Here is a 21,309-nt window from a genome sequence, read left to right on the forward strand (position 1 = left end):
CCACGAGAAGCCTGCCTGTTACGCGAATGCAGTAGAAGCCAAGGTAAGTTGCTAGCTAGCAATAACTTATCTTATAAAAAACAATCAATCAATCATAATGTGTTAACTACACATGGTTGATGATATTACTAGTTTATCTAGCGTGTCCTGAGTTGCATATAATCGATGCAACGCTGGGGGATGATTTAACAAAAGCGCATTTTCAAAAAAAGCACCATAAACACCAATACCATTCTTAAAATCAATACACAGATATATATATTTTTAAACCTGCATATTTAGCTAAAAGAAATCCAGGTTAGCAGGCAATATTAACCAGGTGAAATTGTGTCATTTCTCTTGCGTTCATTGCAAGCAGAGTCAGGGAATATGCAACAGTTTGGGCAGCCTGGCTCATTGCGAACTAATTTGCCAGAATTGTACGTAATTATGACATAACATTGAAGGTTGTACAATGTAACAAGAATATTTAGACTTAGGGATGCCACCCGTTAGATAAAATACCGAACGGTTCCGTATTTCACTGAAATAATAAACCTTTTGTTTTCGAAATGATAGTTTCCGAATTCGACCATATGAATGACCAAAGGCTCGTATTTCTGTGTTATTATGTTATAATTAAGTCTATGATTTGATATTTGATAGAGCAGTCTGACTGAGCGATGGTAGGCAGCAGCAGGCTCGTAAGCATTCATTCAAACAGCACTTTTGTGCATTTTGCCAGCACCTCTTTGCAAGCACAGCGCTATTTATGACTTCAAGCCTATCAGCCTAATGGCTGGCGTAACCGATGTGAAATGGCTAGCTAGTTAGCGGGATGTGAGCGTTTCAAACGTCACTCGCTCTGAGACTTGCAGTAGTTATTCCCCTTGCTCTGCAAGGGCCGCGGCTTTTGTGTAACGCTGCTTCGAGGGTGGCTGTTGTCGATGTGTTCCTGGTTCGAGCCCAGGGAGGGGCGAGGAGAGGGACGGAAGCTATACTGTTACACTGGCAATACTAAAGTGCCTCTAAGAACATCAAATAGTCAAAGGTATATGAAATACAAATGGTATAGAGAGAAATAGCCCTATAAATACTATATTAACTACAACCTAAAACCTCTTACCTTGGAATATTGAAGTCTCATGTTAAAAGGAACCACCAACTTTCATATGTTCTCATGTTCTGAGCAAGGAACTCAAACATTAGCTTTTTTACATGGCACATATGCACTTTTACTTCTCCAACACTTTGTTTTTGCATTATTTAAACACAATTGAACATGTTTCATTATTTATTTGAGGCTAAATTGATTTTTATTGATGTATTATATTAAGTTAAACTAAGTGTTCATTCAGTATTGTTGTCATTTTCATTATTACAAATAAATAAATAAATAAATCGTCTGATTAATCGGTATCGGTGTTGAAAAATCATAATTGGTCGACCTCTAACACACACACACACACACACACACGCACGCACGCACGCACGCAGACAACACACACAGTCACACATGCTGTCACCCAGACAGACACGCAGCGATACACACATACAGATACACAAACAAACACACAACAAACACACCTACACGCTAACCTTTGAATAGGTGAAAGAACCAAGGCTAAAGGAGTGGGAGGAGAGCTCTTCTCTCGCTCCTCTTTGAGGAAAATTAATTAAGGGCTGTACTTTAGCACAAAAGAGGGAGTTCCATTTCCATCCCTCTTCACACTCCCAAGTCGCCTCTTCTCCTCTACCTCTGACCATCCAGCACTTTGCTGCAGGTAGCCTAGTTACAGCTTGAGTTGAGCTATACTTTGCACCGAATTGAATGAAAGGCATGGTAGCATGTGTGAGGGACATAGTGTGTGCCGAGATATGCGTTGAGACTCGAGAGAGGTGTCGATGCAACTTATATTGAGGAGACTGTTTTGTGATAGCTAGGATACACCCCTTCCACTTAGACAAACCATATAGTCAACACTATTGTAAAGGTACCTAAAAGGTTGGGACGGTGACCTGGTGTGCATTTTCATGTCTTCAAGTCTGAAAAAAAAGAGAAAGAAAGATAAATGAGGGTTCACTTCCAGAGACATAATGTTTGCACATTTCCAGTGCATTCGGAAAGGATTCAGACCCCTTGACTTCTTACACATTTTGTTACGTTACAGCTTTATTCTCAAGTGGATTAAATAAAAAATGTTCCTCATCAATCTATACACAATACCCCATAATGACAAAGCGAAAACAGGTTTTTGAAAAGTTTGCAAATGTATTAAAAATAAAAACAGAAATAACATGGGAGTCCACCTGTGCAAAATTTAATTGATGGGACATGATTTGTAAAGGCACACACCTGTCTATATAATGTCCCACAGTAAACAATGCATGTCAGAGCAAAAACCAAGCCATGAGGTCAGAGGAATTGTCTGTAGAGCACATAGACAGGATTGTGTTGAGGCATAGGGGAAGGGTACCAAAAAATGTCTACAGCATTGAAGATCCCAAAGAACACAGTGGCCTCCATCGTTCTAAAATGGAAGAAGTTTAGAACCACCAAGACTCTTCCTAGAGCTGGCAGCCCGACCAAACGGGGAAAGGGCCTTGTTCAGGGAGGTGACCAAGAACCCAATGGTCACTCTGACAGAGCTCCAGAACTCCTCTGCGGAAATGTCAAGGGGTCTGAATACTTTCCAAATGCACTGTATATGTACTTAGAGCGATGGAAAAGTAGCGATTACTAGCCTAGCGTTCAAAGCACTTTACTGAGTCATGTAGGCTACATGACTAAAACCTCAAACGAAAAGCTCAAAAATGACTTTAGAGGTTTAGAAAACAAAGCAAGTATTTAACAGAAAACCCCGACATGACACCAAGCCAATATACTGGATAACCTGCCGGACCGTGCCTGTGTTATTTCAGCAAGGTAACCATGGAAACCAGAGCCCTGAGTCAGATCACAGAGCCACAGACTGTCTCACTAGCTAGGAGACTGCGCTAGACAAAGACAGATACATCCAAAACATTCTATTTCGTTGGACGATGTATACCATGCGTTTCCTGTACATACGACTAATACAACTTGAAACCTCCTTGACACTGAACCCAGCAGGGCGGTGGTTTCCATGCCAACCAGAACTTGTCGTGCCAGTGAAAATACACTGAACAAAAATACAAACAACATGTAAAGAGTTGGTTCCATGTTTCATTAGCGGAGAAAAAAAAATCCCAGATATGTTCCATGCGCACAAAAATCTTATTTCTCTCAAATGTTGTTCACAAATTTGTTTACATCCCTGTTAGTGAGCATTTCTCCTTTGACTAGATAATCACTCCACCTGACAGGTGTGGCATATCAAGAAGCTGATTAAACAGCATAATCATGGGGACAATAAAAGGCCATTTTAAAATGAGCAGTTGTCGTCACACAACACAATGCCACAGATGTCTCAAGTTTTGAGGGAGCGCACAATTGGCATGCTGACTGCAGGAAAATCTACCAGAGCTGTTTCTAGAGAATTGAATGCTAATTTCTCTACCCTAAGCTGCCTACAATGTCGTTTTAGAGAATTTGGCAGTCTGTCCAACCAGTCTCACAACCGCAGACCACGTGTAACCACATACAGCTTCTTTACCTGCGGAATTGTCTGAGGGGGGGCAGGGGTGCTGAGGAGTATTTGTATGTAATAGAGCCCTTTTATGGGGAAAAACTAATTCTGATTGGCTGGGTCTGGCTCCCCAGTGGGTGGGCCTATGCCCTCTAAGACCACCCATGGTTGCACCCCTGACCAGTCATGTGAAATCCATCGATTAGGGCCTAATGAATTAATTTAATTTGACCGAATTCCTTATATGAACTGTAACTCAGTAAAATCGTAGAAATTGTTGCATGATGCTTTATATTTTAGTTCAGTATACTTCTGGTTTGATTTCTATTTACTTCAGCATTTTGCCTTGACGTATACCAGGGATCATCAACTAGATTCAGCCGCGGGACAATTTTTTATTGTGCGGATGGTCAGGTGGCCAGAACATAATTACAAATAATTCGTAGACTGCAAATTAACCGCAAGAAGCCTTAACAGATATAATATTGGAATAAAACATAAATCTTGCTTTCATTTATTTATGATCACGTGTCTCTATTATTATACTTCGGAACAGATTTCCCAAATTAAAATAACCTGATTTCCTGGTGGTTTTACATTTTTTTATATCCAACAACGAAAATTGTATTTATTATTTTTTGCTCAGAAAACTTAAGGGGGGGGGGGGGGGGCAAATAAAACCACCCGGCAAATTCGGGCCTGTGAGGTGCCAGTTGGGGAACTCTGAAGTATACTGATCTGATATCTCCTGTATAGACCTTTAACCTGTCATAGAAGCTGTAATGGCATTATGGTTGAGTAACTGAAATACTTAAATATGTATTACTTTCCATAGAACGGAGGACAGAGTTCAAACGTAACAAGCTATACAGCTAAAGGAGAAAAGTCCTTGAGATCTCAAAAAGGTGGAAACGAATAAAGTGGAAGGATCTTAAAGGGGAAGTTTGGAGTATCCCAGGCAGCTCTTACCTTAGAGCTCCTGTTGTGGCTGACCTGGGCTGGCGCCGGCCCTTTAAGGCACGCAATTTATCTCCTTGGGTCATGCATAGGCCATTCTCCCCAATGTAGTCGTTCTGTGGAGAGAACACATGATCACATAAGATAATGTGGCTAAGTATCTACGGTAGATTGGATTAACTTCTTGACGCTACCCATCCCTTTAGCGGGATAATTGTCATCAACAACCGCTGAATTGCATAGCGCCACATTCAAATAATATTACTAAACATATTTATATTCATGAAATCACAAGTGCAATATAGCAAAACACAACTTAGCATTTTGTTAATCCACCTGTGGTGTCAGATTTTGAAAATATGCTTTACAGCGAAAGCAATCCAAGCGTTTGTGTAAGTTTATCGATCACTAGACAAAACATTATGAACACCTAGCATCAAAGTAGCGTGGTCACGAAAATCAGAAAAGCAATAAAATTAATTGCTTACCTTTGATGATCTTCGGATGTTTTCACTCACGAGACTCCCAGTTACACAATAAATGTTCCTTATTTTTTATATCCTAAATACCTCCGTTTGTTTGGCGCGTTATGTTCAGAAATCCACAGGCTCGAGCGGTCACGACAACTCAGACGAAAATTCCAAATAGTATCCGTAATGTCCACAGAAACATGTCAACGTTTTTTATAATCAATCCTCAGGTTGTTTTTAAAATATATAATCGATAATATATCAACCGGCACTGTCTCTTTTTCAGTAGGAGAGGGAGAGTCAGTGGCTGCCCCACTATGTTACACAAGCAAAACTCATGCGAACACCCAGCTATCCACCGACGCGATGTTATCTTTCTCGCTCATTTTTCAAAATAAAAGCCTGAAACTATGTCTAAAGACTGTTGACACCTTGAGGAAGCATTAGGAAAATTAATCTGGTTGATATCCCTTTAAATGGAGCGAAGCCAGGCTATGGAACATGGAGCTTTCAAAATAGAAGCCACTTCCTGGTTTGATTTTCCTCAGGTTTCGCCTGCAATATCAGTTCTGTTATACTCACAGACAATATTTTGACAGTTTTGGAAACATTAGAGTGTTTTCTATCCTAATCTGTCAATTATATGCATATTCTAGCATATGGGCCTGAGAAATAGGCCGTTTACATTGGGAACGTTATTTTTCCAAACATAAAAATAGTGCCCCCTAGCTGAAAGAGGTTAACAGACCAGAATACGGTACTGTTTTGTGTATAAGAACAATTGTCTATAAAAATAAATCCTCTAGTCCAGGGTTTCCCAAACTAAGTCCATGGGATCCCAAGGAGTGCACGTTTTGGTTTATGCACTAGCACTACACAACTGGTTCAAATAATCAAATATTCGTCAAACTTTGATGATTGTGTAGTGTTAAGGCAAAAATAAAAACGTGGGGTCCCGAGGACAGAGTTTGCGAAATGCTGCTGTAGTCTGTTTAGTGCTGGTTTGATTAATAAATTAAACACATTCCATTACAGGTATGTACTAAATAATACACCGCAGACATCACAGATTTTCTCCAATCAACAGAGAGAACACTAAAAGGTAGGAGAATATCTGCAGCCTCTTAGCTGGAAACAATGCAGATGTACATCACATCCACAGGGAAAATGGGGCATTGTCAGGGTCCTGTTCATTAGGCACCAAACGGAAGAGAAACTCTCATTTTTGTTTCAGCCTGTTTTATTCCGCTTGGTGCCTAATGAACAGGACCCAGGGCAGGGTTGTGGGCGGCCCTGACCTCTTGAAGGCGGTCGGTACTGTGGGACCTGAGGATGCCAGCGGGGCTGCTGGTGGTAATAGAGGTGTGGGTTGGTCTGAGGGTGAGGTCGTCCATGCTGGAGATGAGGTGAGACACGCCCCTCGGCTGCGAACGCTGCATGTCCCCCTGCATCCACATGGCTGCCTGCCTCCTGAGACAAAGAGAGAGAGGGAGGGAGGGAGAGGGAGGGAAGGAAGGAAGGAGAGAGATGGAAAGATGGAGAGGTTGCATTAGGAAATCCTCACCTATCATGTGACCTTACAGTGCCTTGCGAAAGTATTCGGCCCCCTTGAACTTTGCGACCTTTTGCCACATTTCAGGCTTCAAACATAAAGATATAAAACTGTATTTTTTTGTGAAGAATCAACAACAAGTGGGACACAATCATGAAGTGGAATGACATTTATTGGATATTTCAAACTTTTTTAACAAATCAAAAAATTGGGGGCTGAATAATTTTGCACGCCCAATTTTTTTGATTTGTTAAAAAAGTTTGAAATATCCAATAAATGTCGTTCCACTTCATGATTGTGTCCCACTTGTTGTTGATTCTTCACAAAAAAATACAGTTTTATATCTTTATGTTTGAAGCCTGAAATGTGGCAAAAGGTCGCAAAGTTCAAGGGGGCCGAATACTTTCGCAAGGCACTGTAAGTCTATAACACCGTGTCACTTGTGGCCTGACCAGAGAGAGACCGATACAGACCAGCTTGTCCATCCATACCATTCCATTGTGCTGGGATGGAAACTATGTCAAGAGATAAGACCATAGCTGCTGTTGAAGGATTGAATGGAGCAGAGGAAACAGAACCCCATTTAATCTTTACCCTTTTGTTCACCCCAGAACATGGACAGATTGGAGAATTAGGACAAACAACATTTACATTGTAGTCATTTAGCAGACACTCTTATCCAGAGGGACTTACAGTTTGTGCATTCATCTTAAGACAGCTAGGTTCCAACTCCTGGTTTAAAGACAAACACTTGAGCAGACAAACACTTCCCACAGAACGGCTGTTGGGTAAGCCTGAAAAGCTGTCAAAAGTATCCTACTGGTGTGTGTGTGTTAAGGGGGGAAAGTCTAACAGGAAATGGACAGACAATGCACACACACAGAGTAGTCAGCAACTTGAAAGAAGCGGTCAGATTCTCCCCTGCCAAAATCTACAACATTTCGGAAAATTCAGCATTTAATTCAGAGGGGAATCATTTTTCAAGGAACAGAAACGTAACCGGCAACGAACATGAACTGTTATTTTAAAAGCAGTTCCATGTTGTCATGGCTCTATGTAGTACTGTGGGCCTCCCATAGTCTGTTCTGGACTTGGGGATTGTGGAGAGACCTCTGGTTTCATGTCTTGATCTTTGCAAGAGGGAAGGAATCTGATTTCATTGGTCCTTAACTCAGTCGTCATTTCATTCAGGGTAAGTGGAGTTAGCTGTGAATTAGCCTGCCCCGGAGCAGGTTAGTTCTGAAGGGTTCGTTGCCATAGAATTTACTTGGCTAAAAGGTGGGCCACTTACATATGACCAGTTATCCTGAGTTGAACGCAGAGTTGACTAAAGTTACCTCGCCAAGTCCTCAAACACAGTGCTCAATTTGAGACGGATCCTGCCACCTTTCAGTTTTGGACTGTTTCGTTCCAGAACCCATTTGCCAGGATTTGGTACCTCTCTTGGCATGAATTTTTTTTTTCACTGTTTGCAATGTAAAAATTCTAATAAAAGCGATCAGTGTTCATTCAAGTTGCCTCCTCTGTAAATTCTCCTGCCCCCTTAAAAAAACGTAATGTGAAAATGTGCTTGATATTCTAAAAACTGATGTAATGAAAATTACAGGCCTCTCTCATCTTTTTAAGTGGGAGAACTTGCACAATTGGTGGCTGACAAAATACTTTTTTGCCCCACTGTAACTAGAGTGAGATTCACTGAAATTATAGAATTTACAATACTACACGAGGAGTAATTTAGCCTCAAGAGGATCTATAGCTTATATAAACATCCAAGATGGCATAGCAGTCAGACTTCTTTGTCCTTCGTCTTGTCGTGTCCCATGTAAATCTTTTTATATATTTTTCTTTGCATATCTTTTTATATTTTTTGAAACCTCAACTTCAAAATACTCTCCTGCAACCCGCCTCTCCCAATGTGGTGTGGATCTGTTTTTTTTTCAAGTATTTTTATTTACCTCGGAACGAGAATCCCCCAACAGAAGCTAGCCAGCTCACTAGCTACTAGCTTGTAGTCAGTTAACCACTGCTAGCGGTCATCAGCTAACCTTTAGCTCGGAAAGCTCTCGCCAGCTTGTACAACGCGACTCAAACCAGAGCATACCGGACTTATTTTATCTCAATATCCCCGGATTCCTATCGAAAGCTCATGACCTTTTCACCGAATCATCTAGCTGCAATACGAGTGACTACTCCTGGCTAACGTCTGTCCCGAAGCAAGCACCAATTAGCCTGGAGCTAGCCCATGCTAGGCCCATTCTCCCGGCTAGCTGAAGAGGCCCATCAGCCACTTCTGGGCTACAATACCCGGATCCCTTCTATTGCCGGTACGGGGCACAGAACCCCGCCGATCCTTCACGACTGGACTACCGACGTAACTTGCTCGAGGGGGTACTCAACTGGCCCCTACGCCGCGATGTCCCCTGAATGCCCATCTGCTAGCTTGCTAGCCGCGGCCCGCTAGCTGTCTAGAGCATATTGGACTGTTAGCTGAATAGATCCATCGGCCAATTACTTGGGCCACTATACCTATTTTGCCAATTGTACTTGGACCCCGCTGCTACTCGGAACCCTACTAATCCATCACGACTGGTCTATCGACGTCACCGCACGCGGAGGCTAAAACAGACTTTCCTTTGTCAGGACGTCCTTCTAAGGCCCTTCTGCTAGCTTGCAAGCACCGGCCTGCTAACAGTCTGAATCGCTGTGTCTCCTGCCAGCCCAACCACTCACTGGACCCCTATGATCACTCGGCTACGCATGCCTCTCCCTAATATCAATATGCCTTGTCCATTTCTGTCCTGGTTAGTGATTATTGTCTTATTTTACTGTAGAGCCTCTAGCCCTGCTCAAAATGCCTTAACCAACCATTTAGTTCAACCTCCCACATATGCGGTGACATCACCTGGCTAAAACGTTTCTAGAGAAAATCTCTCTCTCATCATTACTCAATGCCTAGGTTTACCTCAAAAGTACTCACATCCTACCATACCTTTGTCTGTACGTTATGCCTTGAATCTATTCTATCACGCCCAGAAACCTGCTCCTTTAACTCACTGTTCCAAATCGTACTAGACGACCAGTTCTTATAGCCTTTAGCCGTACCCTTATCCTACTCCTCCTCTGTTCCTCTGGTGATGTAGAGGTGAATCCAGGCCCTGCAGTGCCTAGCTCCACTCCTACTTCCCCAGGTGCTCTCATTAGTTGACTTCTGTAACCGTAAAAGCCTTGGTTTCATGCATGTTAACATTAGAAGCCTCCTCCCTAAGTTTGTTTTATTCACTGCTTTAGCAGTCCGCCAACCCGGATGTCCTAGTCGTGTCTGAATCCTGGCTTAGGAAGACCACCAAAAATCCTGAATAACATCTTCCGACAAGGTAGAACTGCCAAAGGGGGTGGTGTTGCAATCTAATGCAGAGATAGCCTGCAGAGTTCTGTCTTACTATCCAGGTCTGTACCCAAACAATTCAAGCTTCTACTTTTAAAAATCCACCTTTCCAGAAACAAGTCTCTCACCGTTGTCGCTTGCTATAGACCACCCTCTGCCCCCAGCTCTGCCCTGGACACCATATGTGAATTGATTGCCCCCCCATCTATCTTCAGAGCTCGTGCTGCTAGGTGACCTAAAACTGGGACATGCTTAACACCCCGGCCATCCTACAATCTAAGCTTGATGCCCTCAATCTCACACAAATTATCAATGAACTCACCAGGTACAACCCCAAATCCGTAAACACGGGCACCCTCAGATAACCAACTTGCCCTCCAAATACACCTCTGCTGTTTTCAACCAAGATCTCAGCAATCACTGCCTCATTGCCTGCATCCGTTATGGGTCTGCGGTCAAACAACCACCCCTCATCACTGTCAAACGCTACTTAAAACACTTCAGCGAGCAGGCCTTTCTAATCGACCTGGCCCGGGTATTCTGGAAGGATTTTGACCTCATCCCGTCAGTAGAGGATGCCTGGTTATTCTTTAAAAGTGGATTCCTCACCATCTTAAATAAGCATTCTCCATTCAAAAAAAAATTAGAACCAGGAACAGATATAACCCTTAGTTCTCTCCAGACCTGACTGCCATTGACCAGCACAAAAAAATCCTGTGGCGTTCTGCATTAGCATCGAATAGCCCCCGTGATATGCAACTTTTCAGGGAACTTATGAACCAATATACACAGGCAGTTAGGAAAGCTAAGGCTAGCTTTTTCAAGTAGAAATGTTCATCCTGTAGCACAAACTCCAAAAAGTTCTGACACTAAAGTCCATAGAGAATGAGCGCACCTCCTCCCAGCTGCCCACTGCACTGAGGCTAGGAAACACTGTCACCACTGATAGCTCTACTATAATTGAGGATTTCAATAAGCATTTCCCTAAGGCTGGCCATGCTTTCCACCTGGCTGCCCCTACCCTGATCAACAGCCCTGCACCCCCCACAGCAACTCACCCAAGCCTCCCCCATTTCTCCTTCACCCAAATCCAGATAGCTGATGTTCTGAAAGATCTGCAAAATCTGGACACCTACAACTCAGCCGGGCTAGACAATCTGAACCCTCTCTTTCTAAAATAATCTGCCGAAATGGTTGCATCCCCTATTACTAGCCTGTTCAACCTCTCTTTCGTATCGTCTGACATTCCCAAAGATTGGAAATCTGCCGCGGTCATCCCCCTCTTCAAAGGGGGAGACACTCTAGACCCAAACTGCTATAGACCTAAATCTATCCTGCCCTGCCTTTCTAAAGCCAAGTTAACAAACAGATTACCGACCATTTCGAATCCCACCGTACCTTCTCCGCTACGCAATCTGGTTTCAGAGCTGGTCATGGGTGCAACTCAGCCAAGCTCAAGGTCCTAAACGATATCATAACCGCCATCGATAAGAGACATTACTGTGCAGCCGTATTCATCGACCTGCCCAAGGCTTTCGACTCTGTCAATCACCACATTCTTATCGGCAGACTCAACAGCCTTGGTTTCTCAAATGACTGCCTCGCCTGGTTCCCCAACTACTTCTCAGATAAAGTTCAGTGTGTCAAATCTGAGGGCCTGTTGTCCGGACCTCTGGCAGTCTGTATGGGGGTGCCACAGGGTTCAATTCTCAGGCCGACTCTCTTCTCTGTATACATCAATGATGTCGCTTTTGCTGCTGGTGATTCTCTGATCCACCTCTACGCAGACGACACCCTTCTGTATACCTCTGGCCCTTCTTTGGTCACTGTGTTAACTAACCTCCAGACGAGCTTCAATGCCATACAACTCTCCTTCCGTGGCCTCCAACTGCTCTTAAATTAAAGTAAAACTAAATGCATGCTATTCAACCGATTGCTGCCCGCACCTGCCCACCCATCCAGCATCACTACTCTGGACGGTTCTGACTAAGAATATGTGGACAACTACAAATACCTAAGTGTCTGGCTAGACTGTAAACTCTCGTTCCAGACTCACATTAAGCATCTCCAATCCAAAATTAAATCTAGAATCGGCTTCCTATTTCGCAACAAAGCATCCTTCACTCATGCTGCCAAACATACCCTCGTAAAACTGACCTTCCTACCGATCCTAGACTCTGGCGATGTCATTTACAAAATAGCCTCCAACTCAACAAATTGGATGCAGTCTATCACAGTGCCATCCGTTTAGTCACCAAAGCCCCATACACTACCCACTGCGACCTGTACGCTCTCGTTGGCTGGCCCTCACTTCATACTCTCCGCCAAACCCACTGGCTCCAGGTCATCTATAAGTCGTTGCTAGGTAAAGCCCCAACTTATTTCAGCTCACTGGTCACCATAGCAGCACCCACCCGCAGCACGCGCTCCAGCAGGTATATCTCACTGGTCATCCCCCAAAGCCAATTCCTCCTTTGGCCGCCTTTCCATCCAGTTCTCTGCTGTCAATGACTGGAACGAACCGCAAAAATCACTGAAGCTGGAGACTCATACCTCCCTCACTAGCTTTAAGCACCAGCTGTCAAAGCAGCTCTCAGATCACTGCACCTGTACATAGTCCATCTGTAAATAGCCCATCCAACTACCCATCCCCATACTGTATTTATCTTGCTCCTTTGCAACCCAGTATCTCTACATGCACATTCATCTTCCACACATCTACCATTCCAGTGTTTAATTTGCCATACTGTAATAATTTTGCCACTATGGCCTATTTATTGCCTCACCCCCCTTACCCTACCTCATTTGCACACACTGTATATAGACTTTCTCTATTGTATTATTGACAGCATGTTGTTGTATGTGTCAAACTGCTTTGCTTTATCTTGGCCAGGTCGCAGTTGTAAATGAGAACTTGTTCTCAACTAGCCTACCTGGTTAAATAAAGTTACATTTAGCCTAGCTGTGGATTGTGTGTAGTTCAATCACAAGGCATAGCCTAGTCGGGAGCGCATGGCAAATCTGTCAGTGAACATCATGCAGCCAAAAACAGGCCTTTCGCAATATTTCAAATACAAATGCAGTAAAACACAGGTTGGAAAGCAAATGGATCCTGATGAAAAGAGAAGACCGATCTGCCTGTAGGCTACCAAAAGATTTGACCAACTTCCAAAAAGGCATGTCATTGCATTGTTTTACTAAGTAAAAGAACAGAGATTAGGCGTTTGGAACGAGCGCGCTGGCCATCGGCCAAGCTTTTTTAGGACGGTAATTTCCTCCTATTGTCCAATATGTGCGTCTCCACACACACACAGGTGATCGGTGGATTTATGATGAGGTCGTTTTTATTGATCTCAGATTCTGCGTTTGTCAAGTGTCAAAGTACCCTGTCATTTCAATCATTTCTGAGGTATTAAAAAAAAAAAAAAATGATGTAGAATTGCATGAAATGCATTCATAAAAAGGCCACATTATTGCTGAACAATAGGCTACAACAACAAAACGTGTGCAACTTCTGCAAGCGCCTCTACACTACTGCTCTATGCCAGTACGCAAAAGCGATGATAATGCATGCAGTACTCGATTATGAAAGGTGATTTTTTTAATATATATATATATGTAATCAGGTATCTCAGAGCCCCCCAGGTCACCCTCCTATCTCGCTCACTTTTTGTTCCGGCACGTCCCGATTTACAAATCAAACACAGCTCAAACCTGGTCATAACCTGAGGCACGATCAATTGGTACTGCAAACGTTTTCAGGCACCCTCTACAGTAGCAACTGAAAGAACAAGTCGAACTGGCAGTCAAAGGCAAGAAAACAACATCATGATAGTCTTGGCACCTAATTGTGGAACCAGCTTCCCTCTAACATCAAGACAGCAGAGAGCAGAGTCTCTGCCCATCTTCTGAAAACGCCTGAAACTCTACCTCTTCAAAGAGTATCTTAAATAAACTCCCACTACCCCCCCCCAAAAAATAACAACTGTAATTCCCTACTAACACTGACTTTGCTGATAATTACTTTATTGAGGAAAAATGTCCTTGCTCGACTGTGATGTGGTTGTCTCACCTAGCTATCCTAAGATGAATGCACTAATTGTAATTCGCTCTGGACAAGAATGTCTTCAAAAATACTATAATGTCAAATGTTTAAAAAATAATATAAAAAATATAAACGCAACATGTAAAGTGTTGATCCCACATTTCATGAGCTGAAATAAAATATCCCCCAAATTTTTCCATGCGCACAAAAAAGCTTATTTTTCACAAATTTTGTGCACACATTTGTTTACATCCCTGCTAGTAAGCATTTCTCCTTGACCAAGATAATCCATCCACCTGACAGTAGTGGCATATCAAGAAGCTGATTAAACAGAATGACATTAGCCTCCCGAGAGGCGCAGCGGTCTAAGGCACTGCATCGCAGTGCTAGAGGCGTCACTACAGATCCGGGTTCGATCTTATATACATTTTACAGACACAGTCTATTTTACAATAGTTATTTTTTGTTTGTTTTTAGTCCTTCCTCTATTTCTGATGTCCATCCAGTTTGATTTCTATTTGTAACTGTGCTATTTCACAAAAGTTCTGATCCTATCTACATTTTACAGACCCCGTATGTTTTACATGGTTTATCTTGCTATTAGTCCCACCCTTCAGCTCCATTCAACCTCTCCCATCCATCTCTCAACATCATCCATTTTGGATTTCTATTTGCCATATATTTTTCAACTGTGCTATGATGTTTCACAAACAAATTGAACCTTTCTATTCTCATAGCTTCTACAGATTGTAAATTAAAAAGAAACATTTTTGCTCAAATAATTATTTATTATTGATAGATTGACTATGGCTTTTCAAATCACCCAGTATTGCTATCATTAGTTCTAGGCAAATGTTGCAAATGTTGCAATTCTTCAGCCATTCCTGGACCTGTGACCAAAAACGAGCTACATATGGACAATACCAAAATAAATGATCTAATGACTCTGCCTCCTCACAGCAGAATCTGCAGAGCTGGGAAGATTGTATATATATGTATATATATAACATATATATATATATATATAACATTCTATTAGTTGCAAGAATTTTGTATAGTAATTTAAATTGAAAAATGTGAAGTTTTGAATCCGTCGTTGTTTTGCGTATCAATTCATAAACCATGTGCCATGGAATGGGTACATTGAAAATCTCTTCCCAACTATTTTGCAATTTATATGGCACAGCTGTCAGTTTTTTGGTTCTTAAATGAAATTGGTATATGTTTTTATTTATTACACTTTTCTTTAACCATTTATGTTCTTTAATACAGGGCCGACATACAAGTTTCTTACTTTTTTCCCCCTTCTACTTGCCTCTTCCATTTTTGTGGTAATGCTGCAATTAATTGGTTGTAATTTTGGATAGAGCTGCATGTGTGACATAACTCCACCAATCCTTTTCATGATATCATTCACTAAAATTATACCTTCTTTAAACATTTCTTCAAAAAATACAGTGTTTTTATCAATTAGTATATTTGAATTTAACCACAATATTTGTTGTATTATTTGTTCTGTCTTTTCAGGTGGATTAAACTGAAATTGTGTTTAAAAAATAAAGAAAATAAATATGAAGTTTTGAGGGAGCTTGCAATTGGCATGCTGACTGTAGGTATGTGCACCAGAGCTGTTGCCAGATAATTAAATGTTAATTTCTCTACCGTAAGCCGCCTCCAACAATGTTTTAGAGAATTTGGCAGTACGTCCAACCAGCAACACAACCGCAGACCACGTGTACCCACGCGACCACGTGTAACCACGCCATCCCACATCCGGCTTCATCACCTGAGGGATTGTATGAGACCAGCAACCTCGACAGCTGATGAAACTGTCGGTTTGCACAACTGAAGAACTTCTACATCAGAAATCTACTGTCAGAAACCGTCTCAGAGAAGCTAATCTGCGTGCTCGTTGTCCTCACCAGGATCTTGACCTTGACCTGACAGTTTGGTGTCATAACCGACTTCAGTGGGAAAATGCTCACCTTCGATGGCCACAGGCATGCTGGAGAATATTTGTATTTTTTTTAAGGCATCTGCGACCAACAGATGCATCTCTGTATTGCCAGTCTTGTGAAATCCATAGATTAGGGACTAATTCATTTATTTCAATTAACTGATTTCCTTATATGAAATGGAACTCATTAAAATCTTTGACCTTGTTGCATTTATATTTTTGTTCAGTGTATATGAATGAGACATGTAGCTAGGACCAGCTATTAGGAGTACTTACTCCTCCAAGAAGAGCTGCTGAGGCCCGATAATAGAGCCCGGCCGGCAGACCCTGATCCAGGCGATGGTCTCTGCTGCCGTGAAGTGGTAGTGCTTCATTAGGTAACAGCCTATCAGGGTGCCAGTACGACCAAGGCCAGCTGATGACAAGAATGAGCAAGTGAAAATAATTAGGATTTAATTTTTCATGAATAAGGAATTGAATAGAACATATTAAAAGTAACAATGTCATCAGACCTGATTGAGATATATATATACACACACATATACACACACGTCAAAAGTTTGGACACACATACTCATTCCAAGGTTTCTTAATTTATTTTCCACATTGTAGAATAATAGTGAAGACATCAAAACTATGAAATAACACATATGGAATCATAAAGTAACCAAAAAAGTGTAAAACATATATTTTATATTGGAGATTCTTCAAAGTAGCCACCCTTTGCCTTGATAACAGCTTTATACACTCTTGGCATTCTCTCAACCAGCTTCATGAGGTAGTCACCTAGAATGCATTTCAATTAACAGATGTGCCTTGTTAACAGTTCATTTGTGGAATTTCTTTCCTTCTTAATGTGTTTGAGCCAATCAGTTTTGCTGTGACAAGGTAGGGGTGTTATACAGATGAAAATAATCCTAATCTCATATTGCTCAAACAGCAAACCTGGTGTCAAAAAACAGATAAAGTAACACCTCTCCCCTATTTGACCTAGATAGTTTGTGTGTATGTATTGATATGTGGCTACATGTGCCTTTAAAAAAAAAAATGTGTAGTTCTGTCTTTGAGCGGTTCTTGTCTATTGATGTTCTGTATTATGTCATTCTGTATTATGTTTCGTGTGGACCCCAGGAAGAGTAGCTGCTGCTTTTAAAAAAAAATTGTCCTATTTAGCAAAAGACCAACTCCATTTTATGGCAAAAACAGCTCAAATAAGCAAAGCGAAACGACAGTCCATCATTACTTTAAAACATGAAGGTCAGTCAATGTGGAACATTTCAAGAACTTTAAAAGTTTCTTCAAGTGCGGTCACAAAAACAATCAAGTGTTATGTTGAAACTGGCTCTAATGAGGACCGCCACAGGAAAGGAAGACCCAGAGTTACTTCTGCTGCAGAGGATAAGTTCATTACGGCTCCCGAGTGTCGCAGCAATATAAGGCACTGCATCTCAGCGCTAGAGGCGTCACTACAGACACCCTGGTTTCGAATCCAGGCTGTATCACAACCGGCCGTGATTGGGAGTCCCATAGGGCGGCGCACAATTGGCCCAGCATCGTCCGGGTTTGGCCGGTGTAGGCAGTCATGGTAAATAAGAATTAGTTCTTAACCGACTTTCCTAGTTTAATAAAAAAATTGAGTTAACTGCACCTCAGATTGCAGCCCAAATAAATGCTTCAGAGTTCAAGTAACAGACACATCCGCTGTTCAGAGGAGACCATACTGAATGACACCATTATGAAGAGACTTGCTTGCGCCAAGAAACATGAGCAATGGACATTAGACTGTTGGAAATCTGTCCTTTGATCTGATGAATCCAAATTTGATTTTGGAATGAGATGTTCGAAGTGTAGGTGTCCACATACTTTTGTCATCACCGCCTGGTACGGCAACTGCACCGCCCACAACCCGCAAAGCTCTCCAGAGGGTGGTGCAGTCTGTCCAATGCATTACCGGGGGCAAACTTCTCACCCTCCTGGACACCTACTGCACCCGGTGCCATAGGAAGGCCAAAAAGATCAAGGACATCAATCACTTGAGCCACTGCCTGTTCACCCCATTATCATCCAGAAGGCGAGGTCAGTACAGGTGCATCAAAGCTGGGACCAAGAAACTGAAAAACAGCTTCTATCTCAAGGCCATCAGAGGCGGCTGCCTATAGACATAGATTAGGAATCACTAGCCACTTTAATAATGTTTACGTATCTAGTAGGGTTGCACATTTTGGGGAATATTCAGAGGTGGAAACTTTGTGGGAATTAACAGGAATATATGGGAAATAATGGAAATAAATGCAAATTAATATTAATACCATTTAAATGTAGATGTTTTTTGCATTGGATATATCTACCATCTACCACTGATACAGAAACATAAACATTTTACCTTATCATAAGTAGACATAATTGCAAATGATTAAATCCTTCCAATAGAAATTAAAAAACAAAAAAACAATTTATTCTCATCGCTACAACTCCCGTACGGGCTCGGGAGAGACGAAGGTCGAAAGTCACGCGTCCTCCGAAATACAACCCAACCAAGCCGCACTGCTTCTTAACACAGCGCGCATCCAACCCGGAAGTCAGCCGCACCAATGTGTCGGAGGAAACACTGTGCACCTGGCGACCTTGGTTAGCTTGCACTGCGCCCGGCCCGCCACAGGAGTCGCTAGTGCGCGATGAGACAAGGATATCCCTACCGGCCAAACTCTCCCTAACCCGGACGACGCTAGGCCAATTGTGCGTCGCCCCACGGACCTCCCAGTCACGGCCGGCTGCGACAGAGCCTGGGCGCAAACCCAGAGTCTCTGGTGGCACAGCTAGCGTTGCGATGCAGTGCCCTAGTCCACTGCGCTAACTCACTAACTTTAAGCACCAGCTGTCAGAGCAGCTCACAGATCACTGCACCTGTACATAGCCCATCTGTAAATAGCCCATCTGTAAATAGCCCATCCAACTACCTCATCACCATATTGTTATTTAATTTGCTCCTTTGCACACCAGTATCGCGACTTGCTCACTCATCTTCTGCACATCTATCACCCCAGTGTTTAATTTGCCATGCTGTAATAATTTAGCCACTATGGCCTATTTATTGCCTCACCCCCCTTTTCCAACCTCATTTGCACACACTGAATATATCTATTGTATTATTGACTGTATGTTTGTTTATTCCATGTGTAACTCTGTGTTGTTGTTTGAGTCTCACTGCTTTGCTTTATCTTGGCCAGGTCGCAGTTGTAAATGAGAACTTGATCTCAACTAGCCTACCTGGTTAAATAAAGGTGAAATAAATAAAAATTGTCCTGCTGAAAGGACAATTCATCTTCCAGTGTCTGGTGGAAAGACTGAACCAGGTTTTCATGTAGGATTTTGCTTGTGCTTAGCTCCATTCTGTTAATTTGTTATCCTGAAAAACTCCCCAGTCCTTAACGATTATAAGAATACACATGACATGATGCAGCAATGACTATGCTTGAAAATATGGAGAGCAGCACTCATTAATGTGTTGTATTGGATTTGTCCCAAACAGAACACTTTGTATTAACAACGTCACCATGTTCAAAGGGATATTCAATGTTTGCTTTTCTTATTTTTACCCATCTACCAATAGGTGCCCTTCTTTGCGAGGCATTGGAATATATCCCTGGTTTTTGTGGTTGAATCAGTGTTTGAAATTCACTGCTCGACTGATGGACTTTACCGATAATTCTATGTGTGGGGTACAGAGATGAGGAAGTCAAAGGAAGTCAAAAATCATGTTAAACACTATTATTGCACACAGTATGAGTCCATGCAACTTATTATGTGACTTGTTAAGCAAAGTATCAGACCGGCATAAAACAGCCATTTGGGGCCTAGAATACAAATTGTAGCCTACAGTTGGGCTACATTTTGTGAACTCTAAAATCCCTCTCAACATATTTTAAATAGTCAGGGTACGCGTGATTTAGCTTGCCAGGCACACCAATGCAATACATCAATATAGTCCCAAAAAAGCAGAGTCCATATGCCAGGCAAGCTATTTGAAATATCTCAACAGATACTGCAGTGTGTGTGTGTGTGTGTGTGTGTCTCTCACCCTTGCAGTGAACGGCCACGGCTCCATCGGTGCTCTCACAGATGTGCAGGAATCGGCGGGTGATGACGTCGTTGGGTGTGCTGCCATCCACGAAGAACAAGTCGTAGTGGTCGAAGCCGGCATCCGTGAAGCGCTTGGCGTCATAGATCTTCTTGTTGAGCCGCACCACCGTGGTAATGTTGTGTTTCCGGAAGTAGGGGAAGTACGCCTCTGGGGCATGGAGAGGGTAGCCTGGGTTGGGATGGGGAGGAGATTAAAGGTAAGCTAATTTGTGTAAAACGTAGGTAAGGAAAACTGATTATGTTGAAGCATAGAGCAATCTTCCTTAGTATGTTGTCAAATGTATTACTACACTAATGGTGCCATCTGCTGTTACAGAAGAGAAAGGATTAGCGAGAACAGATGCATAGGGAAAGTCTACCTGAATCTAAACCTGAACCCTGTCAAGGTTCATCGGTCGAGACAACTGTACTAAATTACTCTAGAACAGCGGCTGTTTTTCTTAAAAGGGGAAGAGCACATAAAAGGTCAAGGACTGAATCCAAAACTCGTCTCACCATTCTCTATTTTACTTTTGGGATGGGGTCCACTGAAGGCCAGAAACTTCCCCGGCACGATCCAGTTGAAGTCACCGTTTTCCACTCGCTATAACACAGAGAGAAGGGAGAAGACTGATTGTCTCGACTGATTGGGAATGTTGTGAATCTGTATACTTGTGTACATGCAGGGATCCCTTGTAAAGGAGGTCTTGGTCTCAATGGGATTTCCCTGTTTAAATAAAAAAAGGTAAAAAAATAAAAGGACTCATCAAACAGGGGCCCAGACTGATATGGACATTTTGCTCTGACTTAAAAACGTTCCTAAGACTTTAGCCTTTACTTAATCAGATTGGCCTCCAGTTAGTAGCCATCTTCAGTAACAACCTAACCTTACACTGCAGGTGGGCAAGACTGCACAAACCGATCTGGGACCAACAATGGCACGACGGCACAGACAGGCTAGTTTGGTACGCAATAGGTCATTATCAACAACCGCTCCATTTGCAAAGGACCAATCCCTCCTCTTTGCTGCTTTTGTTTTAGTGACCAAGTGCCAAACCCTTTTTTCGGTGACAATATTCTGTCTGTTTTTGCAGAGTCGGGTCAAATGAAACTGATGACGCTCACAGAAGACTATTTATGAATCTAAAAGGTCACGTCAGGTCGTCAGTGGAGCGCAAAGTTTTGTAACATCTTAGAGTGGGATTGTGGATATTGTAGGTGTGCTGCGGTTTGTCTT

At 42.3% G+C, this 21,309-nt stretch overlaps 1 protein-coding gene across 10 annotated transcripts in view; it reads right to left on the reverse strand.

The window, feature by feature from the left end:
• LOC110488740 (dual specificity protein phosphatase CDC14AB) overlaps nt 1-21,309 on the reverse strand; it is a 68,679-nt gene that overhangs the window by 10,583 nt on the left and 36,787 nt on the right. For 9 of the 10 annotated variants that reach the window (XR_005037003.1, XM_021561531.2, XM_021561608.2 and 6 more), the window contains 6 exons: nt 20,589-20,676; nt 20,032-20,262; nt 16,230-16,368; nt 6,313-6,484; nt 4,557-4,660; nt 1,978-2,025 (listed from right to left, as the gene is read on the reverse strand). Coding sequence is in view for 9 of the 10 variants with exons in the window: in XM_021561531.2 (XP_021417206.2) it covers nt 1,978-2,025; nt 4,557-4,660; nt 6,313-6,484; nt 16,230-16,368; nt 20,032-20,262; nt 20,589-20,676 (782 nt within the window). In the remaining variant the exon portion in view is untranslated. The remainder of the gene's footprint in view (nt 1-1,977; nt 2,026-4,556; nt 4,661-6,312; nt 6,485-16,229; nt 16,369-20,031; nt 20,263-20,588; nt 20,677-21,309) is intronic. The other variant, XM_036949888.1, reaches the window with a different exon arrangement.

This window comes from Oncorhynchus mykiss, chromosome 1, assembly GCF_013265735.2.
Source record: "Oncorhynchus mykiss isolate Arlee chromosome 1, USDA_OmykA_1.1, whole genome shotgun sequence".
Taxonomy (NCBI): Eukaryota; Metazoa; Chordata; class Actinopteri; order Salmoniformes; family Salmonidae; genus Oncorhynchus; species Oncorhynchus mykiss.